This window comes from Cryptomeria japonica, chromosome 7 (assembly GCF_030272615.1).
Source record: "Cryptomeria japonica chromosome 7, Sugi_1.0, whole genome shotgun sequence".
NCBI classification, from domain to species: domain Eukaryota; kingdom Viridiplantae; phylum Streptophyta; class Pinopsida; order Cupressales; family Cupressaceae; genus Cryptomeria; species Cryptomeria japonica.
This window is the reverse complement of record NC_081411.1, coordinates 823,449-851,156: the sequence shown is the minus strand read 5'-3', so window position 1 is coordinate 851,156 and position 27,708 is coordinate 823,449. Positions and strand designations below refer to the sequence as shown.

At 39.1% G+C, this 27,708-nt stretch overlaps 1 protein-coding gene across 1 annotated transcript in view; it reads right to left on the bottom strand.

Annotated features, from left to right (window-relative positions):
* Window positions 1–27,708, bottom strand: part of LOC131052438 (transcription factor IIIB 60 kDa subunit) — a 98,090-nt gene that overhangs the window by 56,262 nt on the left and 14,120 nt on the right. Inside the window, exon 3 of the mRNA XM_059207823.1 lies at window positions 21,124–21,204. Coding sequence (XP_059063806.1) covers window positions 21,124–21,204 — 81 coding nt within the window. The remainder of the gene's footprint in view (window positions 1–21,123; window positions 21,205–27,708) is intronic.

The window sequence follows — 27,708 nt, the reverse complement described above, 5'->3', positions numbered from 1 at the left end:
GCCTTGGTCCTTGAGTGAAGGACAAGAGCGCCCTTTAGCTTATCGCACACATTCATGATCGCATCAACTTCCAATGACCTTCGAGGCATAAAACATAATTCTCCAATCTATCTTGAGTCCTGAAACAAAAGTCGCATTCTAAAATGTTAGGCTATTAAGCAAATTTGAAGATTTCGCTCTGGTCCCTTGGTGAGGGACAGGAGCGCCCTAGCCAATTTTCATCAAGTTTTGTGGTCCTTGCAACTTCATTCTTCCTCGAAGCGTTTTAAATATCATCGCCATCTTGTGCCTTGGCCTGGATTCGTCCAAATTTGGAGGGGAAGACTTGATACTGTGTTTTTCGCCTTGGTCCCTTGGTGAGGGACAGGAGCGCCTTGGCCATTGTGGGCTCACTTGTGTTTTGCAAACTTTTAAAATTATCTTCAATGGATCGATTACGCCTTCCTTCATCTCAAACTTGAAACTTGCTTTACCTTTGCCAAAAATTCGTTTTGTGAGAAAATCGCTCTGGTCCCTTGGAGAGGGACAGGAGCTTCCTTTGAAAAATCACTCTGGTCCCTTGGTGAGGGATAGGAGCGCCTATTGCAACTTGGGTTGATTCTCTTCATTGTGGCCTATTCAAGTTATATTCAACGGGCAAAACATACTTCTCTTGACCTCCTCAAATCATGAAACCACTTAAATCTTGCAATGACAATGCAAATTTGGGATTCAAGCTCTGGTCCTTCAGTGAGGGACAGGAGCGATTTTTGTCCTCAAGGCCAAGTGATTACACTTTTCATCTTAAATTTCCTTTGCTAGGGAAGATACTATCTTTTTACAAGCTACGAACGAGAGCCCAAATCCTGAAAAGATCCAAAAAGGTGTGTGTGGAAAAAAATCGCTCTGATCCCTTGGAGAGGGACAGGAGCGCCTTTTGCATCCATTGCGCAAATTCTTGATCATATCAACCTCAAGGCATTTTAAACATCATTTCAAATTCGCGCCTTGGCTTAGATTTGTCCAAACTTGGCCAGAAGGACTGGACATTAGGTTTTTCGCCCTGGTCCCCTAGAGAGGGATAGGAGCGATTTTGCAAATCCAAGCTTATCCGTCCTTTGTTAGCCTTCCAAATTATATTCAATGGATAAATCATGTTTTCCTTGGTCTCTTCAAATCATAAAATTGTCTTGATCCTGCAAGAACAGTGCAAATTTGAAATTCAAGCTCCGGTCCTTCAGTGAGGGACAGGAGCGAATTTTGTCTGCTAGGCCAAAATGCTTCACTTTTCACCATGAAATGTCTTGGCTAAGGAAGATATCATCTTACTTCATGCCATGAATAAGAGTTCAAGTCCAAGAAAGGTCTAAAAATGTGTATATAAAAGAAAATCGCTCTGGTCCTTCAGTGAGGGATAGGAGCGAAATTACCCTTGTAGACAAAAACTCCATCATTTCATTGTCTTTGATCAAGTCTGGATGCTCTATCATGCTCATTTCGTCCTTCACCATGCCTTTGATGTTTCGATTTGACCAAACAAGGTCAGGAATGATTCCAATAAGCTTTTTCGCCCTGGACCCTTGGTGAGGGACAGGAGCGATTCGCCTTGGACCTCCGGAGAGGGTCAGGAGCGAAATTCGCTCTGGATCCTCAGTGAAGGACAAGAGCGAAATTTGACTTTTTGAACTCTCTATCAGGATAATTTTTATGGAATATAACATTTAAATATAAGTGATTCCATATATACTTTCAGGATGTTTGAGAGTGGTTTCAAACCTCCAGAAGTTATATTGCAAAATCTAGTTTTTGGAGGTTTTTCAGTTTCCAGACTTAGTCAAATTTCAGGATCAGGACTCTCAGACTTAGCCAAATTTCAGGATCAGGACATTCCAGACTTAGCCAAATTTTCAGGATCAGGACTTTCAGACTTAGCCAAATTTCAGGACATTCCAGACATAGCCAAATTTCAGGACATTCCAGACATCACTCAAGCCGGACTTGCTATCCCATTGATCTCCCCGACAACACTCAAAATGCAAAGGCTAACTAACAAAACCCTAAAAGACCTAGAAAACAAAGCCTAAAAAGCAAAAAGCAAGGGTCCCCATTTGCAATGGGGTGATGTGTGAAAACGTCACAACAGGGACATCAGACCTAGTTCTAGTCCTTTTGCATCATCTGTAGTATTGGTCAAAAAGAAGGATGGAACTCTTCGAATGTGTATTGATTACAGAGCTCTTAACAAGAAAACAATCAAAAACAAGTATCCAATTCCTCGAATTGATGAATTGTTAGATAAATTGCATGGTGCTATTATTTTTCTAAGATTGATTTGAGATCAGGGTATCACCAGATTAAGTTAAGAGAACAAGACATTCATAAAACTGCTTTCCGTTGTCATTATGGTCATTATGAATTCTTAGTTATGCCGTTTGGTCTAACTAATGCTCCGGCAACATTTCATTCCTGTAAGAATCATATTTTTAACAAACAGTTAAGGAAATATTTGCTAGTATTCTTTGATGATATATTGATTTATAGCAAAACTTGGGAAGAACATTTGAGACATCGATATAGTCCTTGGTATTATGGAATCACAATCACTATATGCAAAGGCGTCTAAATGTGAATTCAGAATGACTGACATTTTGTATTTAGGGCATATGATCAGTGCAACATGGGTACAGGTTCATCAAGAAAAGATAAGAGCCATTTTGGATTGGCCACCACCACGGAACCTTTTAGAATTAAGGGGATTCTTTGGTTTATGTAGTTATTACAGGAGATTTGTCAAAGGTTTTTCAGAACTTGGGGCACCCTTGACAGATCTTACCAAAAAGGGGGCATTCAGATGGACTGAGGAAGCTCAACAAGTATTTGAGAAACTTAAAGAGGTAATGAGTTCTTGTCTAGTACTTACTCTTCCAGACTTTAATCAGCCTTTTGTGTTGGAATGTGATGCTTCTGGTGATGGAATAGGGACAGTTTTAATGCAAAACAAACACACTCTAGTTTATGAAAACGGGAAACTTAATAAACTTGAGAAATTATATTCTATCTATGATAAAGAAATGTTGGCAATCATGCATGCTTTGACAAAATTTAGACAGTACTTGGTTGGTAGCAGATTTGTGGTGAAAACTGACCATAACAGTGATGAAGTCATACTAGAAATATGTCTAATTTTACTCCAAAGAACCACAATTCATTTTCTCCTTTAATGAATTATGATGTGATATGCTATAAGTGTCACAACTTTGGACACACAGCCAGATTTTGCAGAACTATATTTCCTAGTTTACCAAGAAAGGAAGATGTACCCATCAAAAGGGAGGAAACATCTAGAATGACTTGGAAGAAAAAACATCAAGAAGATAAAGAATCCTTATTTGTTCAAATAGCTCTTCATGCAAAGAACAAGAAGGATAGGTGGTATGTAGACAGTGGATGTTCAAGATATATGACAGGGGACAAAAACAAGTTCATCTCCTTTGAATCAGCAGATGAAGGAACAGTAAGATTTGGTGATAACACAAAAAGAGAAATAAAAAGTAAAGGAACACTTAGCCTAGATTATGGAAAGACTAAAACTGAAAATGTGCTATATGTTAAAGGATTAAAAGAAAATCTGTTAAGTGTTAGTCAACTTTGTGACCAAGGACAGTGTAACATTTTTGTCTAAGGGATGGGAGATTAAAAAGGATGGAAGAATTATTGCAAATGCTCATAGAACGACAAATAACTTGTATATTCTAAATGAAATAAATTGTAATGGGCACCCCCTATTCGGCACTAAATTTATGTCCTTTTTACTTAGTGTAATTTTGTCAAACAGTTGGCTTGCAAGCTGACTTCTGGATTTTTTTGGTTCTTGATTTGCAATAGGATAAATTGGATAAATTGATATTTATTGTAAAGCTTTCAAAGTTTATTCAAAATAAAAACAACCAGACATATCAAATACCAAAAACAAGAAGATTAATGCTGATGGTATTTATTTAATTCCAACGCCAAGCATACAAATCAAATCTGAAGAATATTACAGACCATATGATAATAAATAAATTCAAACCTGAACTCCACAAGTATAGAACCTGCTGAAAACACTGTTCACACACTGTAGCTGCACTGTTCACGACACTATTCATGTTAATGTTCACGGCACTGTTCACATCACTGTTCATGCATTGTTCACGTTACTGTTCACGGCACTGTTCACGTTACTGTTCACGGCACTGTTCACGCACTGCTCACAGCAACTCATATATCTTCACTATCACCTTCAAACTGCTCCAAAATCTTCTTAAATCTGCCCTGTGAAAATCTAATGAACCCAGTGTGTTTCCTAAATGAAAACACCATAAATTCCCTTGACTGTATCTCACAACAACGAGAAGAATGTTGACCAAGAGGGATTTCGTCCTCCAAGCCCAACGAATCAGATTTCTCAAGAAATCCAACAACAAGATATTAAATCTTCCCCAAGCATACCCCAAAGAGAGCTCTCAACCTCAATTTATATCTTCTTCCTGGATGCAAACACTTCATTTCTTAAATGTAGGATAATAATACATTTTAGAATAAAATATTATTTCCCACAATGTACACATTAAAGGGAACTTTTAATATTTTAAACATTACTTTATATTCCCAACCTTATAATATAACGATAAAGTTAAATATTTAATTTAACTTTACACTTTATCGTTAAGTATTAAAACATTGTTGATAATCCCTTTAAATCATTGTCGCCTTCAAATATTTTTTTTACTGATAATTATGCCAACCAAGGAAACACTAGAAATTTCAAGTCATTGCTTGGAGACTAACTATAAATAGTAAGTGTCTAGAAACCCTGTCAGAGCAGCATCGATTGGCCTGGAACTGAAAACACCTAGGCCAAAACACCTCAGGATCCCACCAATGTCCTTGTTAGCCTTCAGGACCGTGTCAGAACAAGCTAACGATACTCCATATCATGTTGCGCTAAAAAGGGGACATTACATAAATGAAGAAACATGCAATTTTGTTCAAGAAGATAAAAATTGGCTATGGCACAAAAGACTAGGTCACCTTAACTTTGACAATCTTGTCAAAATCAGCAAAAAGGAAGCAGTTAGGGATATGCCTAGAATTACAAAACCATCCAATGTCATTTGCAAGCAATGTCAATTTGGAAAACAAACTTGAGTGAGCTTTAAATCCAAAGCATACTTTTCATCAAAACCTCTAGAGCTTACACATACAGACTTATGTGGACCAACCAGAACAAAAAGTTTGTAAGGTGAAAGATATTTTATGCTACTTATAGATGATTATTCCAGGATGACTTGGGTTGCCTTCCTAAAAGAAAAATTTGAGGCTCTTGCAAAGTTTAAAGCTTTCAAAGAGTTAGTTGAAAATGAGATGGATGCCAAAATTAAGTGTCTTAGATCAGACCGAGGAGGAGAATTCACTTCAAATGAGTTTGAAGATTTCTGCATAAAACATGGAATAAGAAGACAACTTTCAGCAGCAAGAAGTCCACAACAAAATGGAGTTGTTGAAAGAAAAAACAGGACAGTTCAAGAAATGGCAAGGGCTATGCTAAATGAATCAAAAATTGCTGACACTTTTTGGAAAGAAGTTGTTCACACAGCCATACACATATTGAACAGGGCACAAATAAGGGTAAATAATGACGAGACACCATATGAACTTTGGAAAGGAAGGACTGCAATTGTTTATTTCAAGATCTTTGGTAGCACTTGCTACATTAGAAGAGACGAAGAGGACTTGGGAAAATTTGATGCCAGGTCAGATGAGGGAATCTTCCTTGGATATTCCACCAGAAGCAAAGCTTATAAATGCTACAATAAAAGACTTCACAAGATAGTTGAAAGTGCTAATGTGAAGATAGATGAAGGAGGACAATTTGAGAAAGCCATGGAAGATCATCCTAAGGAGCAAGGTGAGGAGGAAGAATTAAAAGAAGAAAGTGAAAATGAGGAACAAGACAGTTTTGAAACTCCATCAAAAACACCATCAAAGACACCTTTAAAAACATCATCAAAAAATCCATCAAAATTTGTTCAGAAAAATCATCCAGAAGGCTTGGTTATTGGAGAGTTGGATACAAACATTCAGACAAGGAGGAGAGTAGCTACCACCATAGAACATGCTCATTTATGTCTACTTTCTAAAGATAGAACCAAGAAATTTTGATGAAGCTAGTGAAGACAAGTATTGGGTAAATGCTATGAATGAGGAGTTGGACAAAATTGAAAGAAATCACACATGGGAGCTTGTTCCAAGACCCTCAAACAAAAATGTCATTGGGACCAAGTGGGTTTTTCGCAATAAAATAAATGAGGATGGCGAAATTAGAAGAAATAAGGCAAGGCTTGTGTGTAAGGGTTATGCACAAGTGGAGGGAGTCAATTTTGAAGAAACATTTGCCCCAGTTGCCAGATTGGAAGCTATCAAAATGTTTCTAGCTCTTGCAGGTCATAAGGGTTTCAAAGTCTATCAAATGGATGTGAAATCAGCCTTTCTAAATGGCGATTTAGAAGAGGAAGTGTATATTGAACAACCCAAAGGATTTATCCTATCAGAAGAGGAAGATTATGTATGCAGATTAAAGAAGGCACTCTTTGGTCTCAAACAAGCCCCTAGAGCATGGTACTTCAGATTAGACAACTACCTTCAAACACAAGGGTTTAAAAGAGGAGCAGCAGACAGTAATTTGTACTTCAGATGTGAAGGTAATCATTTGTTGATTGTAGTTGTTTATGTAGATGATATCATTTTTGGTGGTAGTAAGAATCAAATGTGTGAAGAATTTGCTTCTAACATGCAAAAAGAATTCGAGATGTCTATGCTTGGAGAACTTTCTTTCTTCTTGGGATTGCAGATTTCACAATCAGATGAAGGGATATTTCTCTCACAGACTAAGTATGTTAGGGAGATGTTGAAGAAATTCAAAATGGAGGATTGCCATCCTGTCAATACTCCTATGGTCACTGGTTGCAAACTTAGTAAAAATGATGAATCCCCTGATGCGAGTCAGACTCAATATAGATCCATGATTGGAAGTCTCTTATATGTAACAGCTACCAGGCCAGATATAATGCAAGCTGTTGGTGTAGCAGCACGGTATCAAGCATCACCAAAGGAAACACATGTACAGGCAGTTAAAAGAATCTTCAAGTATTTGAAGGGTACAATGGATTTTGGATTGTGGTATCCAAAATGTGATGATTTCACTCTGAGAGCATACACAAATGCTGATTGGGTAGGTGACAAGGATGATAGCAAAAGCACTAGTGGAGGAGCCTTTTTCCTTGGCAACAACCTTGTATCTTGGTTGAGCAAAAAACAGGCTTCAATATCTCTATCTACTGCAGAGCCAGAGTACATTGCAGCAGCAGCATGTTGTACGCAAGTATTATGGATGAAACAAACCTTGCAAGATTTTAAGATTGAGTATGATCATCCTATCTCTATCTATTGTGATAATACAAGTGCAATCAGTATGTCAAAGAATCCAGTGATGCACTCCAGGACAAAACACATACCTATCAAAATTCATTTCTTAAGAGAACAGGTTCTTGAGCAGCAAGTAAATTTGGAATATGTTCCAACAAAGGAGCAGTTAGTAGATATCTTTACAAAGCCTCTTCCAAAAGAGACTTTTGAGTACCTAAGGGAGAAATTGGGAGTAATATCACTCTCATCTTCCCAATAAGTGCTTCATACGAAGCATACATTAAACAGGGGCAGGTTACAAACAGCAAACAATTTCTTGCCATTGATGTCAAAAGGGGAGAAATTGGAGACAGGGGGAGTGTTGGATTGAGGGGGAGCAATCTGAATTGAAAGATTGCCATCAATGACAAAGGGGGAGATTGATGGAAATATTGTCATTGATGTCATTAAAGACTTAAGACTCAGCACATATATACACATCTACACCTACAGCCTACAAGTCGAACCTACAATATATGCTATGCAGAGGAATAGATGCTATGCAGAGAGCCACCGTCTTCATGATTGAGAAAGCACAAAGACATCACTATACCAATCCTACTCTAAAATATATCTTTCGGAGAATATACAGATACAGTGATGGCAATCAACTATGTTGAAGCGGTTGATATGTTTTATTATGGCGACGATATATGATTTGATCACTAAAATAACAACGACCAGCATTGAAGGAAACGATGAGTTAATATAGAGCGGTATATATTCCAGATATGTATTATGAGAAATGAAGTATCGTGGTTATGTTTGATATGTTCCAAAAAGATGTTGAAAATACAAAGACCATCAAAACAGTAAATATGATGATTACAAACATAAACAATATAACCGATAGACATATTTTTATCATAGTCAAAAGAATTATGAATCGGTAAAGATGACCGATATTTTCCAGTACTTCGTGATAAAGAATAATCACGAATAAAAGAGGTTTGAATGATTGATGGAAAGCAATTGCAAAGCCGATATGTATCAGACAGGAGAAATAGACGGTGGGATAAGATCAAGTAAAGTTCGATGTCAATATATTAATGTTTAGTTCAAACAAGACTATGGTCGGTGAACATCTTAAAAGTATAGATGTCAATTTAAATAAAACATAATTTGATTGACAACAAAATAAAACCATTAATTATCATAAAGTATAACCGATTATGGTTAATCGATAAATATTATGAATTAATTAATATGAATCAGTTAAGTCAAGCAGGGTGACTTCTACGCTCCAGATGAGTATGTGCCTCTTTGAAGAGACAAGTATAGTTATATATATATTTGAAAATATTTTTGTTTGGTGTGAAGTAATAGAGAGTGCGGTGAGGTGTGGTACGTATATGCTGACGAAAATTGATTGAGTGTATAATTCTGAGATTATAACTCAGAAAATAAAGTACTTCTCAGGCGTGTGTGGAGAGTGATATACAATGAAAAAATAATAATTTAGAAGAAGAGTGTAAGGTGTGTGTAAAGTATGATATGTATATGCTGAAGAAAATTCAGAGGTAGAAGTGCTGTGTGTATAAGTGGTGTGTGAAAAAAAAAGGGGAATATATTTTGGATGAGTGCGTAGAAATTTGAAAAGATATACAGCAGAATGAGAAATTAAGATGAAGCAGATTTCTAAGTATATTGCAGCAGATATAGAAGAAGATTATACAGATTTAAAGGCAGATTTGTAGAGGCTTCTTAATACAAACTATGAAACATGTTTTGTAAACATTCTTACAGCAGATAGGAACACATTAAGGAGAGAAATAGAATCAGATTGGGGAGTTGGTGCTTCCAATGGGTTGGGGCTCACAAAATCAGATTGGGGAGTTGGTGCTTCCGGTGGGTTGGTGCTCACAAAATCAGATTGGGGAGTTGGTGCTTCCAGTGGGTTGGTGCTCACAAACATTGTAAAAGAAATATATATATAGCAAACATTTTCAGTGGTTTTCTCTCGCATTGAGTTTCCACTTAAATCTTGTGTTATTGTGTTCATATGCATGCTTATTTTAATTGATTACAAAGTATTAAATTGAAAAAGGTTATTATACTGATTCACCCCCCCCCCCCCCCCCCCCAAGTATAATCGTGTGCTCTTCAAACAGTCTGAGATATTTCTTGGGGCAGAAAGATTTAAATGACAGGCAACAGAAGTGGATCAGTAAAATTCAAGCTTATGACTTTGAGATTGAATATGTAAAAGGTAAAAATAATGTTTTTGCTGATGCTTTATCTAGAAGGCCTGGAATGAATGCGTTACCGGTCGTAACAACTGATTGGAAATCTTTATTGCTGGTCGAGTATTCAAAAGATTTTTTTGCATGTGATTTGCTAGATGGAAACATACAGGATGATAAATATAAAATTGTTAATGATGTTATTTATTACAAAGACAGAATTTATTTAACTCCAGGATCGAAGCTAAAAGAAAGAATTCTCCAATCTATGCATGATATTCCTTTAGCAGAGCATCCTAGGTATTTCAAAATGTATTGTCAGGTAAGAGAAAGGTTCACTTGGAAAGGATTAAAAAATGATGTCCTACGCTATGTCAAGGAATGCATTACCTCCCAGCAAAATAAAGTTGAACAAACGTATCCTGTTGGTTTATTACAACCACTACCTATACCAGATCAGAAATGGGAAAGTATATCCATGGATTTCATCACAGGCTTACTGAAATCTCAAGGTAAAGATTGTATATTTGTTGTGGTGGATAGATTAACTAAATTTGCACACTTCTTTTCTATCACTACAAAATGTACAGCAGTTCAGATTGCAGAATTATTCCTCAGAGAGGTTTTCCGATTACATGGGTTACCAAAGACCATAATCAGTGATAGAGATAGCAGATTTTTGAGCATATTTTGAAGGGAGCTTTTCAGGTTGACAGGTACAGAGTTGAATCATAGCACTAGTTATCATCCGCAAACCGATGGGCAGACGGAAATAGTGAACAAGTGGATTCAGGGTTATCTTCATAACTATGTAGCTAGTCATCAGAAGGCTTGGGTTCATTGGTTATATCTGGGAGAATATTGTTATAATAGTACTTTTCATATGTCAATTGGTATGTCTCCTTTCAAAGCATTATATGGCTATGATGTATTCTCTTTTCTCGACCTTGCTTTTGAACAAAGCAATGTACCTAGAACTCATGATTGGCTTCAAGAAAGCCAAGATATTTTGACAGCTCTTAAGGAGAATTTGCAATGTGCTCAGAATCAATAGAAAATCTATGCGGATAAAAAGCGAGTTGAATGCCATTTCGAAGAGGGAGATTTGGTATTTCTCAGGTTGCAACCTTATCGGCAATCTTCTCTCAAATGCAGCAGTGCTGAAAAATTGAAACCTCGGTATTACAACCCATATCAGGTAGTCCGGAAGGTTGGCGCAGTAGCCTATGAACTTGATTTACCAGTGGATAGCAAGATACACAACGTATTTCATGTATCTTGTCTCAAAAAAGCTTTGGGTCAGCAGGTGTCAATTTTCGAAGATTTACCTCCTTTGAATGACGAAGGAAAGCTTGAAATGATTCCAGAAGTAATTTTGGACACACAAGATAGGCAATTGCAGAATAGAACTATCAAGGAATATCTCATCAAATGGAAAAATCTGCCTCATGATGATGCCACCTGGGAAAATGCACGAGTTTTGGAGTTGCTTGAGGGCAAGCAACTCGAGGTAGGGGACACTGTAATGTCCCCGTCAAAGTCACCATCAAATTAAGCCTAGTTTGGTTTTAATAAAGTGAACTTCCTTAATATTACATCATTTTGGAATGATATATTATAATAATTCTTTTTAATTAAGATTAAAGTTAAATATAGGTTGCTTAACTATTATTTAATGTTTTAATCTATGGGAGTTGGTTCCTTACGGGACTTTTACCTATTTGTATCTTATAAATAAGCTTGGCAAATAAGAAGAAAGGCAGATTTTATTTATGAAAGTAACCTAGTGAAGATTGATGATCCACGGGATATCAACAGTGGAAGATAATTCCTTTCGCCAGCCTTGCTCTGGCTTATTGGAATCGAAGAATTGAGTCACAGAGGCGTGTTTTCCATCAAGCCGTTTGTAAGGGAAGTCGGCATTGGAGGTAGACTCGGACAAGCATCACATATAGATACGCCCATCATCCTTGAAGGAAAGACCCGCAAGTTCTATGCAAACTATAATTACCGTGAAGAAACCAGTGCATTATCGGGAACTCTATCTATGTGCTGCCATGTATTCTGTCCATCAACCTTGGTGAAAAGGTTCGCGATTCTGGACATTATCATGGCTCTCAAGCGACCCACATATTGTCGTGCATTTCATTCTCGTGTATTCAGAGATCTTTCGCGGTGAAAAGGATTTTTGTGCATTACCGTGGGGTCTAGGAGACCGAAGGTGGAAAACGCACTCGGCACGTGAACACCAATTAACGAAGTCGACGACTACACATCCATTAATCCATAGTGAACGGAGAGACCCGATATCGCGTGCGTGATGTTATATGTCTTTGCGTGGTGAGAGGAAGTTGGGATGGAATTGCAACAAGCCGAAAACTTCAGTCGGTAAATACTTGATGCTGAAGCCATTGATAACTAGCACTACAGGGGAGTTCCGAAACTCCTTGAAGGCAGCCAACCACAAAAGGGGACATTGACAGTTGCGGATAATCTACAGGTGCTCTATTCTGCATTATAAACTCTCTATGAATGTCTGTACAATACTTGTTATGAAAATCAATAAAAAAATGAAATGAAGTTTGGATTATACAGGTTGCATTGCTTAATTAAGTTCATTGGCATTTCACCTATCAATAAGTAAAACTGTATCTTTGTATAAACTGCTCCTTTGCAAATAGTCCTTAGTAGGGAATTTAACATATATTTATCATCTTGTATATTAGCATCTAGTAAATCACATGCAAAAGAATCTGTTTCCCCTCTCGGGTAAACGGTTAAATGCAGAAAGTAGATGCACAGAACATAATGGAAATATATTAAATAACCAGCCTCTGTATTAATTCCACAGTCCATGTACAATAAGTGCTTATAACATTACATCTGACACGACTAACATGATCCTACTTCGAAGAAAAGGTACACAATATATAATACCCGAAGGGGTGCGACACAACCATCGCGACTCCAACTACCTACCCATCGGCTAACTAATTGACCGCCGTAACTCATTATTACCGACGACAACATAACATAATGATTATTCTCGGCAACATCATCCCCCCCAAGAAAAGAAGTCGACTTCGACGACTTAATACAAAATAGAGATGAACGGCAGGAACTACTGACGCCAGTCGGGCCAAGATCTTATACACTTGCTGCATCCTCGCCTGAAAACCCTTTTCTGCTACCATCCGATGCTCAAGTGCGGATTTCACCAATATTGCTTCCTTTGCCATCACAGTCCTCCTGTGCCTAACCCAAACTTGTCTGCAAAACACGTTTTTCAGTCTCAGCTTCCACCGACTGCTACTCAAATGATACTGTCTCCCTAGCCAAGTTGTCCTCGATAGCCACCCGTGCTTCTCTCCTGACATCCAACTCCTAGGTACGCTGAACTAAGTCTCACGCGACTATTGCCTCCAACCTGGTGGTCAGCTCCTCCCGAGCCCTCTCTGCATCCACCAAGGCAACCTCACGTCCAGCCGAGACATACTCCGAGTTCCTCAAAGCGTACCAATCATGCCTGGAGGTGGCCACAATCCGCTGGCACAAATGTCAGGAGACACCTCAAATCCTCCATCACACTCCCCAAAGGCTAATAACTAAACTGAATAACTCCTTGTTGTCGTGCGACTGCGCGGACCTGCAATGCCTTCCCTCAAACTCTGTTTGTTCGCAACCTCCAAATCCATCTCCCTCTACAGCTTATGGCTTCCCCGCCAATGCTTAGCGGCAGGCTTCTTTCTCACAGTACAAACAAGCACAACACTTCCCATGGTATTCTGTAGCTCAAAAATAAACTGGGGGTCTGGGGGCAAGCCCCCAGAGGGATCGAGGGGCAGCGCCCCTTCGCAAGGTTTGGGGCAGCGCCCTAGTGGGGTCGAGGGGCAGCATTTCTGTGATATTTTAAGATGCCAAAAACCCTTCTTTTCCACTCTGAATTTCCAGTGTCCTGGCTTCAAACTCCAGCGAATCATTTTAAATCTGGTCGTCGTCGTTTTTTTTTTTTGGCACTATAATGTCCCCGATGGCACCCCGGCCATACAACCTCCCTATACGGTCAACAACAGCACTGGCACCTCCAATCGTGCGGCCCCCTTCCCAATCGTGCGGCCTACCCTCCACCGTACAACGGAGCGGTTGTGCGGTGTGTGCGGCTGGCGACGCGTGGTTAGCGTGTGCGGCTGGCGGTGCGGTTGGCGGCACGTGGTTGGCGTGTGCGGTTGACCACTGCACAATGGCATCCACCGTTGGTGTCCACCGTACGGTGTTACCACCGCCGGTGGTCCGTTTCTTCTTTTTTTTTTTTTATATATATATATAATTTTTTGACCATATGGTCGCTGTCGTACGACCGTACGGTTTTTTCATTCTTTTATAAATTTTTGACCGTACAGTCGCCTGTCATACGACCTTTCATCTCCTAATTTAGTTGTCTTAGAGAGTCATCTGCTTGGGTCCCCTGTCTCTGGGATTGCCCTTCATCCTTCTCGGTTTTCCTCGCCCGAGAGTCGCCTGTTGTGGTCCTGTGCCTCTTGAGTCGCCTGCCTGGCCTTTGAAGTCCCCTTCCATCGTCTCAGGTGTCCGTCCGAGCTCTCGGGTGTCCGTCCGGCCTCTCAGGTTCCCTGCGCGCTTTGCGTGGTAGGGTTTCAATTTGGGCCCGTTGGTGGCCAATCTATTTTCAATAGCCATCCGAAGACCTGGAACCACAATTTCTACAGGGACCACGATCTCCTTCCTATACATAAGAAGAAGAAGGGGTAATAAAGATTTTGAAGGCTGCGGCCTTCCACACAAAGTTCCAATCGTTGCCGACACTCTTCGGATTATTTACGTCGCGAGGGTTTGGCGCGTCTCCCTTCCAATATTCTCTGTATTCGGGCAGGTACACCTCTGTTGGTTGCTCTGGTTCCTCTACTTCGAGCCTATAGCTTTGGAACATTTCGTAATCCTCCATTTGCCAGTGGAAGAGCCTGTTAAGTGAGCATACCTCATCTTCAGAACATCCCTCCAATTCGAGCACCCCTTCACTATTCGGCTCCATCGTGTTCTTGCCCTTGCTTTCATCGGGACCCCCTTCCCCTTTATTAGAGTCCTCTGAGTCCGAGTCGGAAGAGGCGAGCTCTTCGCCAACATCTTGGGTGTGTAGGTCAATGGTATATTTCCGCCCTCCCTTCTCCATGGAAAGTGTATTTTTCTTCCAGTTGTGGTTTAACCTCGCGTTGATCAACCACACTCTCCTCAAGATGGTGTCATAGCCTTTCTTCTTTGAGGGAATAACCACGAAATCTAACAAGAATGGTTGCGTACCAATTGTCACTTGCTGGGCCATCAACAGGCCAAGTGGCTTAATGCCGTGTTGGTCCGCTCCCACCAGGTTGAATGTGGGTGGCCACAAGGTGGGCTTCCCCAGCCGCTTCCATGTTTCTTCTGGTAGTACATTCACCCAGATCCCCCGTCCACAATGGTGTCCTTCAAAATGGTCCCACGGATACCCATTTCTACCACAGCTGGGTGTCTACCACTACTCAAGGCTAGTAACATCGGGTCAGTCGAAGGGCTGACAGAAACCTCCACCTGTGGTGTACTCTTCGAAGCGGTGGTAGGAAGCCCTACCTGTGGTGCACTCGACGATGCGGTGGCGGGAACCCCTACCTGTGGTGCACCCGACGATGCGGTGGTGGGAACCCCTACCTGTGGTGCACTCGACAATGCGGTGCTTTGCACATTGGTGAGGATGGCAGTCCGCAATTGTGGCATAGAGTCTAGAAGGTCTTTTACCTTTATCGGCACCTCTATCTGCAAGATTTGCCCAATGATGTTATTTTCCGCTTCCGTACGGAATGATGTACTCGCCACCTCATTGTCCCGTCGTTCGGTCGTCATCTCACGTTCAATATTGGCCTTTGCCTCCCATAATCTCTCCTTCTCCGTACGGGGGTCGGTATAAGTGGCTTTTTTCGTCTGGGCGCGGGTGATCGCCAGTACTTCTTTCTCACCAGTCTTCTCAGCCTTCTCAATGTTGAGGAGATTAACCCTTAAGCACATGATACAAATGTTCATCACGTGATACAAATGTCCATCACGTAAATATTATGATGACCGGATATCACCTAAGCATGTGATATCCGTATTGTCTAAACACACAATCCTTAAGGATAATTGTAAATTCTCATCTTATCCAAGTTGTGGTATGTGCAAAAACACCTTATACAAATGTCATATCACCTAATCACATGATATGAAGTATCACCTAGATACATGATACAAATGTCCATCACGTCATTCTTGTGATGACAAGATATCACCTAATCACATGATATAATCTTAACACGTGATACAAATGTCCATCACGTAAATCTTATGATGACGGGATATCACCTAAGCATGTGATATCAGTATTGTCTAAACACGCAATCCTTAAGGATAATCATAATTTCTCATCTTATCCAAGTTGTGGTATGTGCAAAAACACCTTATACAAATGTCATATCACCTAATCACATGATATGAAGTATCACCTAGACACATGATACAAATGTCCATCACGTCAATCTTGTGATGACAAGATATCACCTAAGCACGTGATATCAGTATTGCCTAAACACGCAATACTTAAGGATAATCATATGAGAAAGATTTAAATTCTCATCTTATCCAAGTTGTGGTATGTGCACTAACACTTCATATGAATGTTTTACCACAACACAATCATGGCTTCATCCATGATCCACCAAAGATCTACCATGATAACTGGTTTGGCCATTATAAGATCGTCACCTTATAATGTCTCCATACAAGTGTTCATTATCTTGAGAGATCGTCACCTCTTAGATATGAACCCAGGGAATAAAATCCAAAAATGTCCTGTCATGACAAAGAAGTTTACACATTAAACATGCAAATACAGATTACAAAGCAAATTACCTTTCTATCATACCTAAACCTTTTCTGAAGTGATCAACCTTCACTCTGAAAGAAGTTTGGTCAGAATATCTACAGTTTGATCTCCAAGGGAAAACCCTCCTACTCGAGGGAGAAACACCTAGCATAAAAATGTCTTCTTTATATATCAAATATGTCTAGCAATAATGCAAGATACGGGCCCAATATATATTGCTTCACTCCTTCAAGCAAATTTCACAAGAACAAATCTGATTGGCCTTCTTCACAGGATCGATCTGCTCTAACTAATATATAAATTGCTCTTCACATAAATTGAATGGATCAGAGAATGAGTTTGCATCTTCTATATATATGAATGAGGCACCCTTTCACAAGGGGTTGGTCCTGAATGACACCATCTGTCTCTTCAAAAGGGTGGCCACTACAAATCAACACTCCCTCTTAGCTAGGGAGGAATCCTTGTTAATAATAAAGTTATGAAATGACATCCACCATGGCTATTCCTAGAGGGTATAACATGATTCATCAGGGTACCCAACATGATGACATTCATCATGGCTATTCCTAGAGGGTGGAACATGGGCCTTCTCCTCAAACTTCTCCCTCACAGAGAAGAGTGTATTAACAAGGGCTTGCTCCTCAAACTTCTCTCTCACAGAGAAGAATGCATTAAGCATATCTTCCTGATGGTGTGGCTCCCTTTGAGCCTAATATCAACCTTCTAACCTTCTTGTCTAAGGTTGCTTCTGATGAAATGTTAGACTCCCTCTGAATCTGATATCAACCATCTGACCTCCTTGTCTAAGGTTGCTTCTAATGAAATGTTAGACTCCCTCTAAATCTGATATCAACCATATGACCTCCTTGTCTAAGGTTGCTTCTGATGAAATGTTAGACTCCCTCTGAATCTGATATCAACCATCTGACCTCCTTGTCTAAGGTTGCTTCTGATGAGATGTTAGACTCCCTCTAAATCTGATATCAACCATCTGACCTCCTCTTCGAAGAACCAGATCGCAAGGACAAACTGTATGGGTTCTTCTTCTTCGATAAATACTTACTGCCATCAACTCAGTCCTATGACTGCAAGCATCGAGTTCTTTCTCCCTTGAATGAAATCTCTTATGCTTCTTGGTTTGTCCTTTTTTTATCTCGAAAGATCACCTGCAAAACATGACTTATAGAACTCTGGTATGTACTTAGCAAATTCACCACTAGTAGCATAAACAAGAGCCCCTATGGTCAACATTGCTTCCTCATGGACTGTTGCACTTCTGCAAGCAAATACTTGTTTATAGATGGAAATGTGAAATCTCAGAATCTCCACTAAAGTCCCCTCCATATTCTTCCTGAATTCTTCATCACAAATAGTACATCAAAACTCTATAGCCTAAAGAGCAACAAGCTCTTCATCACTTTTAACTGCTTTTGTTGTGATTCCAAAGAAGTCCTGCTTGTAAGGGGCAAGTTTCTCATAGTATGTTGAAGAAATTGAAACAAGATATTCAAATGCAGCTTGTCGTGTGTGGACACCTACTGACAATGTTTGATTCACAAATAACACACATAATGTAATTGCATGAATTAATAACAACATAGGAAACTCGTGACCATTAATCAAACATGGATTACTTATCTCTTTGTTTATTAGTCTTCCTCGCAATCCAACAATTGTTCATTCCTGATTCTTTGAACTTGAAGATTTAGATCTCATTTGATGGTTTCTCTTTGATACACATGCTTTTAGTTGTTGTGTTCATCTGACATAACCAGGATCTGTGAGATGTTGAGCCCATATGCCACGTACAAGACACTCAGCAATATCAATGTGGCATCGATCTTCCTCAATAATCTTCCCAGCCATGCATTCAAATGAAGACCCTTCTCTACAAATCTGTACATGCTATGGAAAGAGAGTATCGAATTGGTTTTGTCTACAGTAAGACCGTCGCTTCTCATGTCGCTCTCTGACTAGCAAACATATGAGTATTGTTTCCAATGTTGTGGCGCTAGCGTCAAACAACATTAAAGATAAACCTTAATGCCCAATTCAATAGATGGAACTATTAATCACAAAAACTTGCTAAGTGATTCGATACACAGACAATCCATCAGATCTATGTCAGATCGAGATCTTGCCGCCTCCCTTGAACTTTCGTTGTTGATCAATTTTTTTTTTTTTTTTTTTTTATTACTACAGCAATTTGTTCTAGTTTCATAAAGACATTTGTGACTGCATCTTGTCTACATGTAATTGTATTGTCCAGCGGTGTCTGTTTCCGGTCATCTTGAACGTCTACTTCAGCTCCTTTCTCAAAAGCAAATGAAACGTATTTGTGTGACCCTGTCGAGAAGACAAGATGAAGAGAAGTCTCTCCACATTGCATTGCTTTGCAGTGTCTGCTTGGAACATGGAAAATCATCTCTCCCGCATTTTGATGCTACATACTCTATCATCTTTGTAGCGCACGGGGTGTGTGTACTATGGCATCGCCTCTACAAAAATAGCCTGCGATAATGTCCATCAACTTATGTATCATTACTCTATGAATGTGATAGACCTCTTCAAGTGGCATGTTCGAACCCATCCTCATACAGAAAGGCACTTAACAAGATAATATTGTCTCATGGTAGGAATGCCCAACAATTGATCATACAGTCGTTGTTGTCTAATGATAACAAGGCATTGCGAACAAGTGTTCATCCAGAGTACACTGGTTACTCCTGTGATTTTATGGACAGCTAGAGACACATATCTGCCATCAAACTTTGACTTGCAACCTTCCTTATTGCCTTGTTCGATTTACAAAGAATCGCTCCCTGGTGATTCCACAAAAAACTTGGCTCTTAATGTGCAAACTGCAATTGATTCTCTGAGAGTAGAGTCGATCTTTTTTAATATCCAGAATGCATTAGAATAGGCAATCGGGATATCCAAATCACCACTCTCAAAGAAGTTCCAACCTAGACGAGGAGTTGTCTGATTGCTTCAACAAATCTGATAGGATCTTCAAATCTGATGGCGTTGCCCATTAGAAGAATTTGATGTTGAATATATGCTTGTTTGAATTTTCCACAAAATTGAACAGACTCAGGTTCGATTTAACTTGGCTCTAATACTATGTAAATGATGTTCAATTCTCAATTCAATATGCAAGATATATTCTAGTTATATTTTATTGATCTATGTATTGTCTACTTATATGATAAATCTGATTGTCTACTTTTGTATGGCAGGTGAGAGGAGCATTTTTATAATTTCTATGTCCTTTTTCTTAAATGCCATATGATATATATATATATGAGAGGGGAGGATCAAGCAGTGCCTTGACCGGTCATGTCTTATGGACATGACCGATCAAGACACTACTTGATCGCACCCTTTTGTATATAATATCAACCGGTGTTAAACATATTTGTCAGCCCGATATTAATTGGTGATCACATAACACAAAACATATTTGCCAACCCGATACTAATCAAGACTTACGTAACATGTTTAACCGATATGCCAATCGGTATTAATTATGGCGTTTGGTATTGCAAGGTAACCGAAGTTAATCGGTGTCTATGTTAACAGACACCGATCACTTAACTAATGATTATATTCATTAACCATTGATCGTTGCATATTATATACAAAGTCATACTGATCGGTATATGGTTATATTAATGCTTCGAATGTTTTCCTTAACACCCGATATCAATCGGTGTGAGTTTATTACATCTCCCAGATAACAAACGATTCAAGCATAATCATTAAATACTAATTGATGTTCAGTTTACCGATAATCATCAAATCGGTTTTGCGATGGTTATCCTGATTTACTAATCGGTGAATGCAACTAATATAATAGATTATCACATCGGAATTCTATATAAACAAAGAATGCTTATCAATTGAGGGCATGATGATATTCATTTGAATAATCGATAGGATAAATGATTGAATGAGAGACTTCATTTATCTCTCATTCAATCATTTATCTTACCGAAGCTATCTATGCATTAACAGAAAGCATGCTTAAAAAAACACCTGGGACAGTAGGGCACCAATTGAATTTTTATCAGGGCAGTTTTTACTGTTTTGCAGAGGTTTCATCTATCATGGTAGTCCATTCAAATGCCAATGGTGTTTCAACCATTCAAAGCAGAAAAGAAAATAATAACATGAAATGGTGTCCTTAGTTAGCCTGGATGCATTGTCCAATAGAGCTTTCAAATGTTATCCAAATAAAGAGATCATCAAGATAAATTAAAATTTAGAAGATAGAAGGCAACCTAGACATCTACCCATTTTGCAATATTATTTTAAGCATCATAAAATTTGCTTTACAAAACAGTTCAAGGAAAAATACATGCAAAAAGCAAAACAATGGGCAAGATTCTACGCTTATTCCATATCATTTTAGCATTGCATGAAGAAAAATAAACCATTCTTAACCAAGAATGCATAGCTATAACATGCATTATTTCTGGAAAAGGCCAAAGTTCAACAAATTCCTTCTCTAACAATTATACTTGCTATCATTTATAAAACACTTACAGTTAAACTGCCTGATTCTGTATTTTCAAATTCAATCAATCTCTTTGTCAATGTTGCCTCACAAATATGCACAATACCGACCTGCAGACACTCAGATAACATTGATTTTTTGAGTGAGGATGAGTATAAGCTACATCTAAATTGACTGTACACATACATATACTGAACAAATATTACAATCCCAGCATTTTAATTGTATGATTAATTTATAAAACATATTTTAAAGGTAAATGCCTTTTACTTTGTTTTATTACGTCATGCAGTTTTATCTCAAAAACATATCTGAAAAATTGTTGCAACCCTATGTTCCTTCTTTTGGATTTATTACAAACTAATATGCATTTGTGATCATAAAATCAAGACATACATTTGTTTCATACATAAAGATGGAATTGAATATGGAAAATATTGTTAATGTTAATTCTATATTATTTGTAATCAGGAAGTTAAGTTTGGCTAACTACTTGTTTTTTAAAATGTGACAAGTACATGTAGGAATCATGACGCCCTCAAGAGAGAGGGAGAGCATCATCAAAGAGAGGTTGCAGACCTTGGAAAAGATCAATTGCCATCAAACCATGAACCAAAGATAGGTTGTTTAGCCATAAGTCGTGACCTTGGCAAATGTTAGGATTATCTTCTTCGATCATGAAAATGTGGAATAGGTGTGCTGAAAACTTAGGATTTAGCAATGAAGCTCCGGACTTAGTTCTTCCTAAAAAAATAGGCAAAAGGAATAGGGTTCAGGAAATCTATTCTAGGCCTAAGAATGTAGGAAATGATGAACAAATCTAGTGGAATCAAACTAGGCAAGCTCTCACAAACAGGTATTGACACAAGCTTAGTGCAATTGTCTAAGGTATACTTAAGGATTTTCAGACTATTACCATCACACATTGACACCATCCAAGTTGATAGTTGTCAAAGGTTGCATAATAATTGAAGTTAAGCTTACTCAAATCTCCAGTTGACCACACAAGGTGCACTTACCAGAGGCAAGAGGCTAGTGGTATGGATTAAGGATTCCACACAAATATATTCAACAAATCTTTCACTTAATCTAACACACATGAAAATAAATTCTAATCTAAAATTTCAATCTTAATTGGAGGAATTGAGAACCATGAATGGAAAGAAAACACTTGAAGAGCAAAATCACCAACAATTGAACAATGATTTAGATTCAAATAGTTGCAGCATATACCAACAATTCTACAAAAACTCTCTTACAAATGAGAGACAAGGAGGTATATATAGAGTCTCTTACAAAATGGATGGCCAAGATTGATACAAGATCAACGGCCAAGATCATGTCAGCAACACCCTAGAATTGCCCTATTTAGGGTTTACATCAAAAATGGTGCCACCAACATATGGCCCAATAAAAAGATACCTAGTCATCAAATAGAGATTCTTCTAGAAGATTCCTCCTTGCATCTCTCTCTCTTAGCATACTCCAAGAATCTAGCCAATACAAAATATAACTCCTCCATGGAAATGCTAGGCAAGGTATCCTGTTGCAAATCGATCATGTCCAATGAATCAGAACAAGCGTCCAAAGTGTTCTCCAAATCTAGCATGAGCTTCTGCAAACTACGAACATGAATCAACAAAGAGACCAAGTCATCTATCTGACTTTTCTTCAAAGAGTCCAATTGGCAAAAATACATAAATTTCATCTTGTCTCTTAATTCGGCTAAGTGTAAACCACTAGCATCACTAACATCAACACCCAATAATTCCTCAATTGAGGCAAGGATCTCCATCTGAATGTCCTGAATCAATCCCTCCGTCTCCATACAACTCAACTAGGCGTTCTCATAAGTTGATCTCTTTACGGCCAATGAACAATACCAGCCATGGAAATCGTATCTCTCTCCACTGTGCACAATGTTCTTGCTGACCAAGGTGGAATTAGGAATCCTCTTCAAAGCCTTGAGGCGTGGAATAGTCATCTCCTGAATAGGCCGGAATTCTTCCCAAACTCCCTCCAAATATTGGATTCTAAACACGATCCCTATTGTCCTATCATATGCCTGGAAAAACTGAGTTAGGAAATCATCTGCCTGTTTTCTTGCACTCTCAATCCACTTTTCCACCTCCGAGAGTGTATCTCTCGCTACCTCATAATGTGAATGTAGCCCATGATCAATTGCAATAGGGGAAATAAGGGTGGGATTCTCACGCCTTATCCCCGCAATATACTCTCTAAGTCTGATATTCTCTTCTCTGTACTTCTCAATCTCTTCAATTTCTCTATCTAACCTTGCGTTGATCGCCTTAAGGTTATCACCAACCTCCTAAAACTCTTGCTCTCTTGATGTATGGCCAAAGGCAAGTGAAGTAATCTGGAAATTGATAGGAGTAGCAATGTCCATTGTCATGCCTGCAATAGGAACGGCAATCTACGCAATCCGCATTCATGTCTCATCTCTAGCTATGTGCGACAAAATCTCAGCTCTCTTGGGTTCCTTCTCCTTACCACTCTTAGCTAGGTAATCATCAATGTTATCAATAGGTTGTACCTCTATCATTTTCTTACTCTTCTCCATACTTCTCATCAGCCAATCAGGAATAGCGGTCATCTCCATGCCATCATCGAGACACATCTCTCAATCAAGCCCTCTCAATGCCGAGATAACATCATCATCATCATCAGGATTATTCCTGGTCAAATCGTACACCTCATTTCCCAAACTAACTTCCAAGAGGATGGTAGGAGATCCCGACTAATCATCATTCTCATTTGGTGGTGCAAATGTTGCTGTGGCATGTAACTCCTGAATATTCTCTGGTAGTATCACTGTGTTGGAACATTATTGGGTTTCCTTATTCTGCTCTGTTATTTCAATCACCTTAATTGATGAGACACTGAGACGTGGTGAAAGAATGATAGGTGAAGGAATGATAATCTTCTGTTGCTTTTTCTTTACCTCCTCAATCTTCTTCACTTTAGCCTTGACTCCTCCTAACGTGTTTCTCCTCTCGAGAGCTTGACTCTTCATCTGCATGAATCCTGACATCACTGATAGTCCTCTGATCATCTTTGGAAGCAGACTCTTCCGGCTTCATCTTTTCATAAGTGAAGGGAACACCCATATCAACTAACTTATTCATCTGAATATCTACCCATGCACTGGAGAAACTCAAGACCTCTCTCATCAATACATTCAGATCAATCTCTTCTGATTCTGACCAATTAGGCAATAAGATTGCCTTCTTCATTTCTTTCTCATACTATGGATGCGTATGATCCATGTCATCTAATACTTGATCAGGAATGAGGAAAGTCCACACTTCCTCATCAAATCCATTGACATTTTAGGCCACCTTCGTCTCTTCACTACTTGATCGTCCATTAGGTCGGCCCAATAATCTTCTATGTCTACTTTGTGGATGAACTTCTCTCCCCTGATCCTTCCAACTTTCTTATCTAGATCAAATCTTTCTCTTTTCTTGAAGGGTGCAAATTGATAGAATGCAACCTCCTCACTCACAGTGCTAGTGGCTAAGGCAGACTAGCAAACCTCTGATGTCTTCCCAACTGAAATAGGGAATGTCATGCATGTCCTATGCTTCTCTCTTTGAATGGCATAAAACTCTAGAAGTTGTCTCACCACTTCCAACAAGATCATTTTGTTGGACGAATACCTAGGAAACCTGTAGGGTTCGGATTGAAACCCATGAATCCTAAGGTACATGAAAGTGGGAAATTGAAGATAGCATGATCCATATTTCTCTATTAGCTCTGTTACCTCCTATTGTGACATATTCACACATTGCCCCATTGCAAATGGGGACCCCTACTTTCTGCTTTCTACGGTTTGCTTTTTAGGTCTTTTAGGTTCTTCTCTATTCACCTTTTGCATTTGAAGGGTCGCCAAGGGGCTCATTAGGGTAGCAGGCTCTGCTTGAGTCAAGTGGATCTCGTCAAGAGGTCAGGTCAATCGAGTGATTAGGGGTAATTTAGATCATTCCTAGGGTGTTTTTTGCATACTATCTGGTCGCACTTCAAGTTGCTAAATCAAACCTTGGTTGAATGCATAATGCCCTCCTCAGTCCCATCCTTTACATCAAGGGCAGAGCAAATTCGCCTTGAGAAGTCTGGAATGTCATCTTGATCCTCAAATGTCCTAAAATTTGGCTAAGTCTGGAATGTCATCCTGATCCTAAATTTGACTAATTCTGGAAAAATTGAAGAATCCTCCAAAAACTAGATTTTGCATTACAACTCCTGGAGGTCCGAAACCACTCTCAAACATATTGACAATATATATGGAATATAACTTAAAGTATAAGTGACTTATACTTAAATGTTATATTCCATATATGAATCCTAACGGAGAGGCTTAAATGCCAAATTTCGCTCCTGACCCTTCCGAAGGGTCTAGAGCGAAATTTCACAAAGGACCTAAATTCTTCACCTAAATCATTGAATGGTCAAGCAAATTTGCAAGGATATGGAAGGAAATGGATCTAGGATCAAGTCTACAACAAAGTCAAGTCAGTTTGAAGGTGAATTGAGCCTATAATAGGAATTTCGCTCCTGACCCTTCCAAAGGGTCCAGAGCGAATTCCTCTATAAGACACTCTACATTTCCCAAAGTCATGAACTAGCTCATTCCCAGGATTGAGTGAAGGCAAAACACCTATTTGGAATGAAGAAATGTGAAAAATGAAGTCAGAATTATAGCTTAAGGTGAATTTTGCTCCTGACCCTTCGAAAGGTTCTAGAGCGAAATTAATGTAAAACCCTATTTTTCATAAAATTTTGAGCTAGATGTCAACTTGAAGAGCAAATTCGCATGATCATGATGGAAGGAAGCCTAAAAAAGTATGTCCAAGGCATGAAAAGGAGAAAGGAAGTGAAAAATTAGCTCAAAATAAGAATTTCGCTCCCGACCCTTCCAAAGGGTCCAGAGCGAAATCCTCATTTGACCCTCTATCTTGCCTAGGACATTGGAAAGATCTTGTTTTGAACTAAGTAGGTGGCAAATTCACTTGAATGTGGCGAGAGGAAGGTGAGTTTGATCGAATTTAAAGATGGATTGGATGAAAGACGTGTGAAATCAACCAAGAATGTGAATTTTGCTCCTGACCCTTCCAAAGTGTCCAGAGCGAAATTCTTAGAAGACACCTTTTGCACTAAAAGCCTTGTTCCTTGGACATAGTGGGGGTAGATTGATATGTTCTTGCCTTAGGAAGTGATTGAAATGTTGAATTTAAGTAATCAAATTAGCAATGTAGAATGAAAATCAGAATGCTAAGTAAATTATGCACATAACACACATGTACCTTGGGAAAACCTCCCTCTTAGAGGAAAAGCCCAGCAATCAAATTATCTAGATTAGGCTATAATCAACAGAGTTTACAATGAGCTTCAACACATGAAGCTATCAATAAATATACACAGAACCCTAGGGCAGATAGCAATTATGAACTTATCTGCAATTCAACTGTTGTTGTGACAAGGAGGAAGGCAGATTGAGGCTGCTGTCTACAAGGTTGATGTACTAACCCTTAGATGATGTTCGCTGCCTTCTACAGACCAGTTTGCAGTCCTGCAAGAGAGTTCGTTGTGTCTTGACAAGGTTCGCTGCCCTCTAAATGCAGTTCGCTAACCCCTGATTATACTTCGCTGATCACCAAAGAAGTTCGTTCATAGGATAGGTTTGCTAAGTGATAATGTAATAATGAATTGAATTATTTCATCTTGAAGTACACATATATATACCTTTCTCTCAAGGTCGGCTTGCAATAAATATATAATTTATTAATTACCTTTTCCTTAACAGGTTTCACTTAGGTGAGAGGCATATTATGAGGCATGAGATATAGGGTCGGCCCTATAGGAGAGTGGCGCGTGAGAAGGGCCCAGCCCTTAAGGGCGGATTCCAATGTTGCCTTAGGCAATTGGAATCCGCTCTTTACCTTAATTAAGACAAACAAATTCAACTTTTATTTTCTACCTAGTTATAAAAACCAACATGAAAGCATTGAAAAGTGAGGATCTTGTCCAAGATTGTGAATTTCGCTCCTGACCCTTCCAAAGGGTCCAAAGCGAAATTCTTCATAAGCCTCATTTGCTTCCTCGCTTAGACTACCAACCTTGTCCCTTGGGCGTAATTGGAAGAGAAATGATGTGTCTTTGCCTTTTGAGGTGGATTGGAGTTGAAGGAATGAAGAGTCAAGCCTAGAACATGAATTTCGCTCCTAACCCTTCCAAAGGGTCCAGAGCGAAATTCCCAAAATCCCTCTTTTCCTTCCATTTTTGTGTCAAGCCAAGTGTGGATCAGGGTGGATTGAGCTTGGAAAGACCCCTAGGCATGCCTTTGAATGGATTGTGGCCACCAATGATGAAGATTTTGACCTAAAACTAGAATTTCGGTCCTGACCCTTCCAAAGAGTTCAGAGCGAAATCCTAAATAGGTCATGTCCCTGGCCATGATTTTTAGCGAAATTCTCCTTTCAAGCAAGTTTGAGGTCAAACAAGTGTTGTCTTCGTGAGAGGGGGATCCAAAAAAGAGAGTCAAAGGAAAGTGAGGTATGAAGAATAGATCTAGGTGAAAGAAAACAAGCAAATCA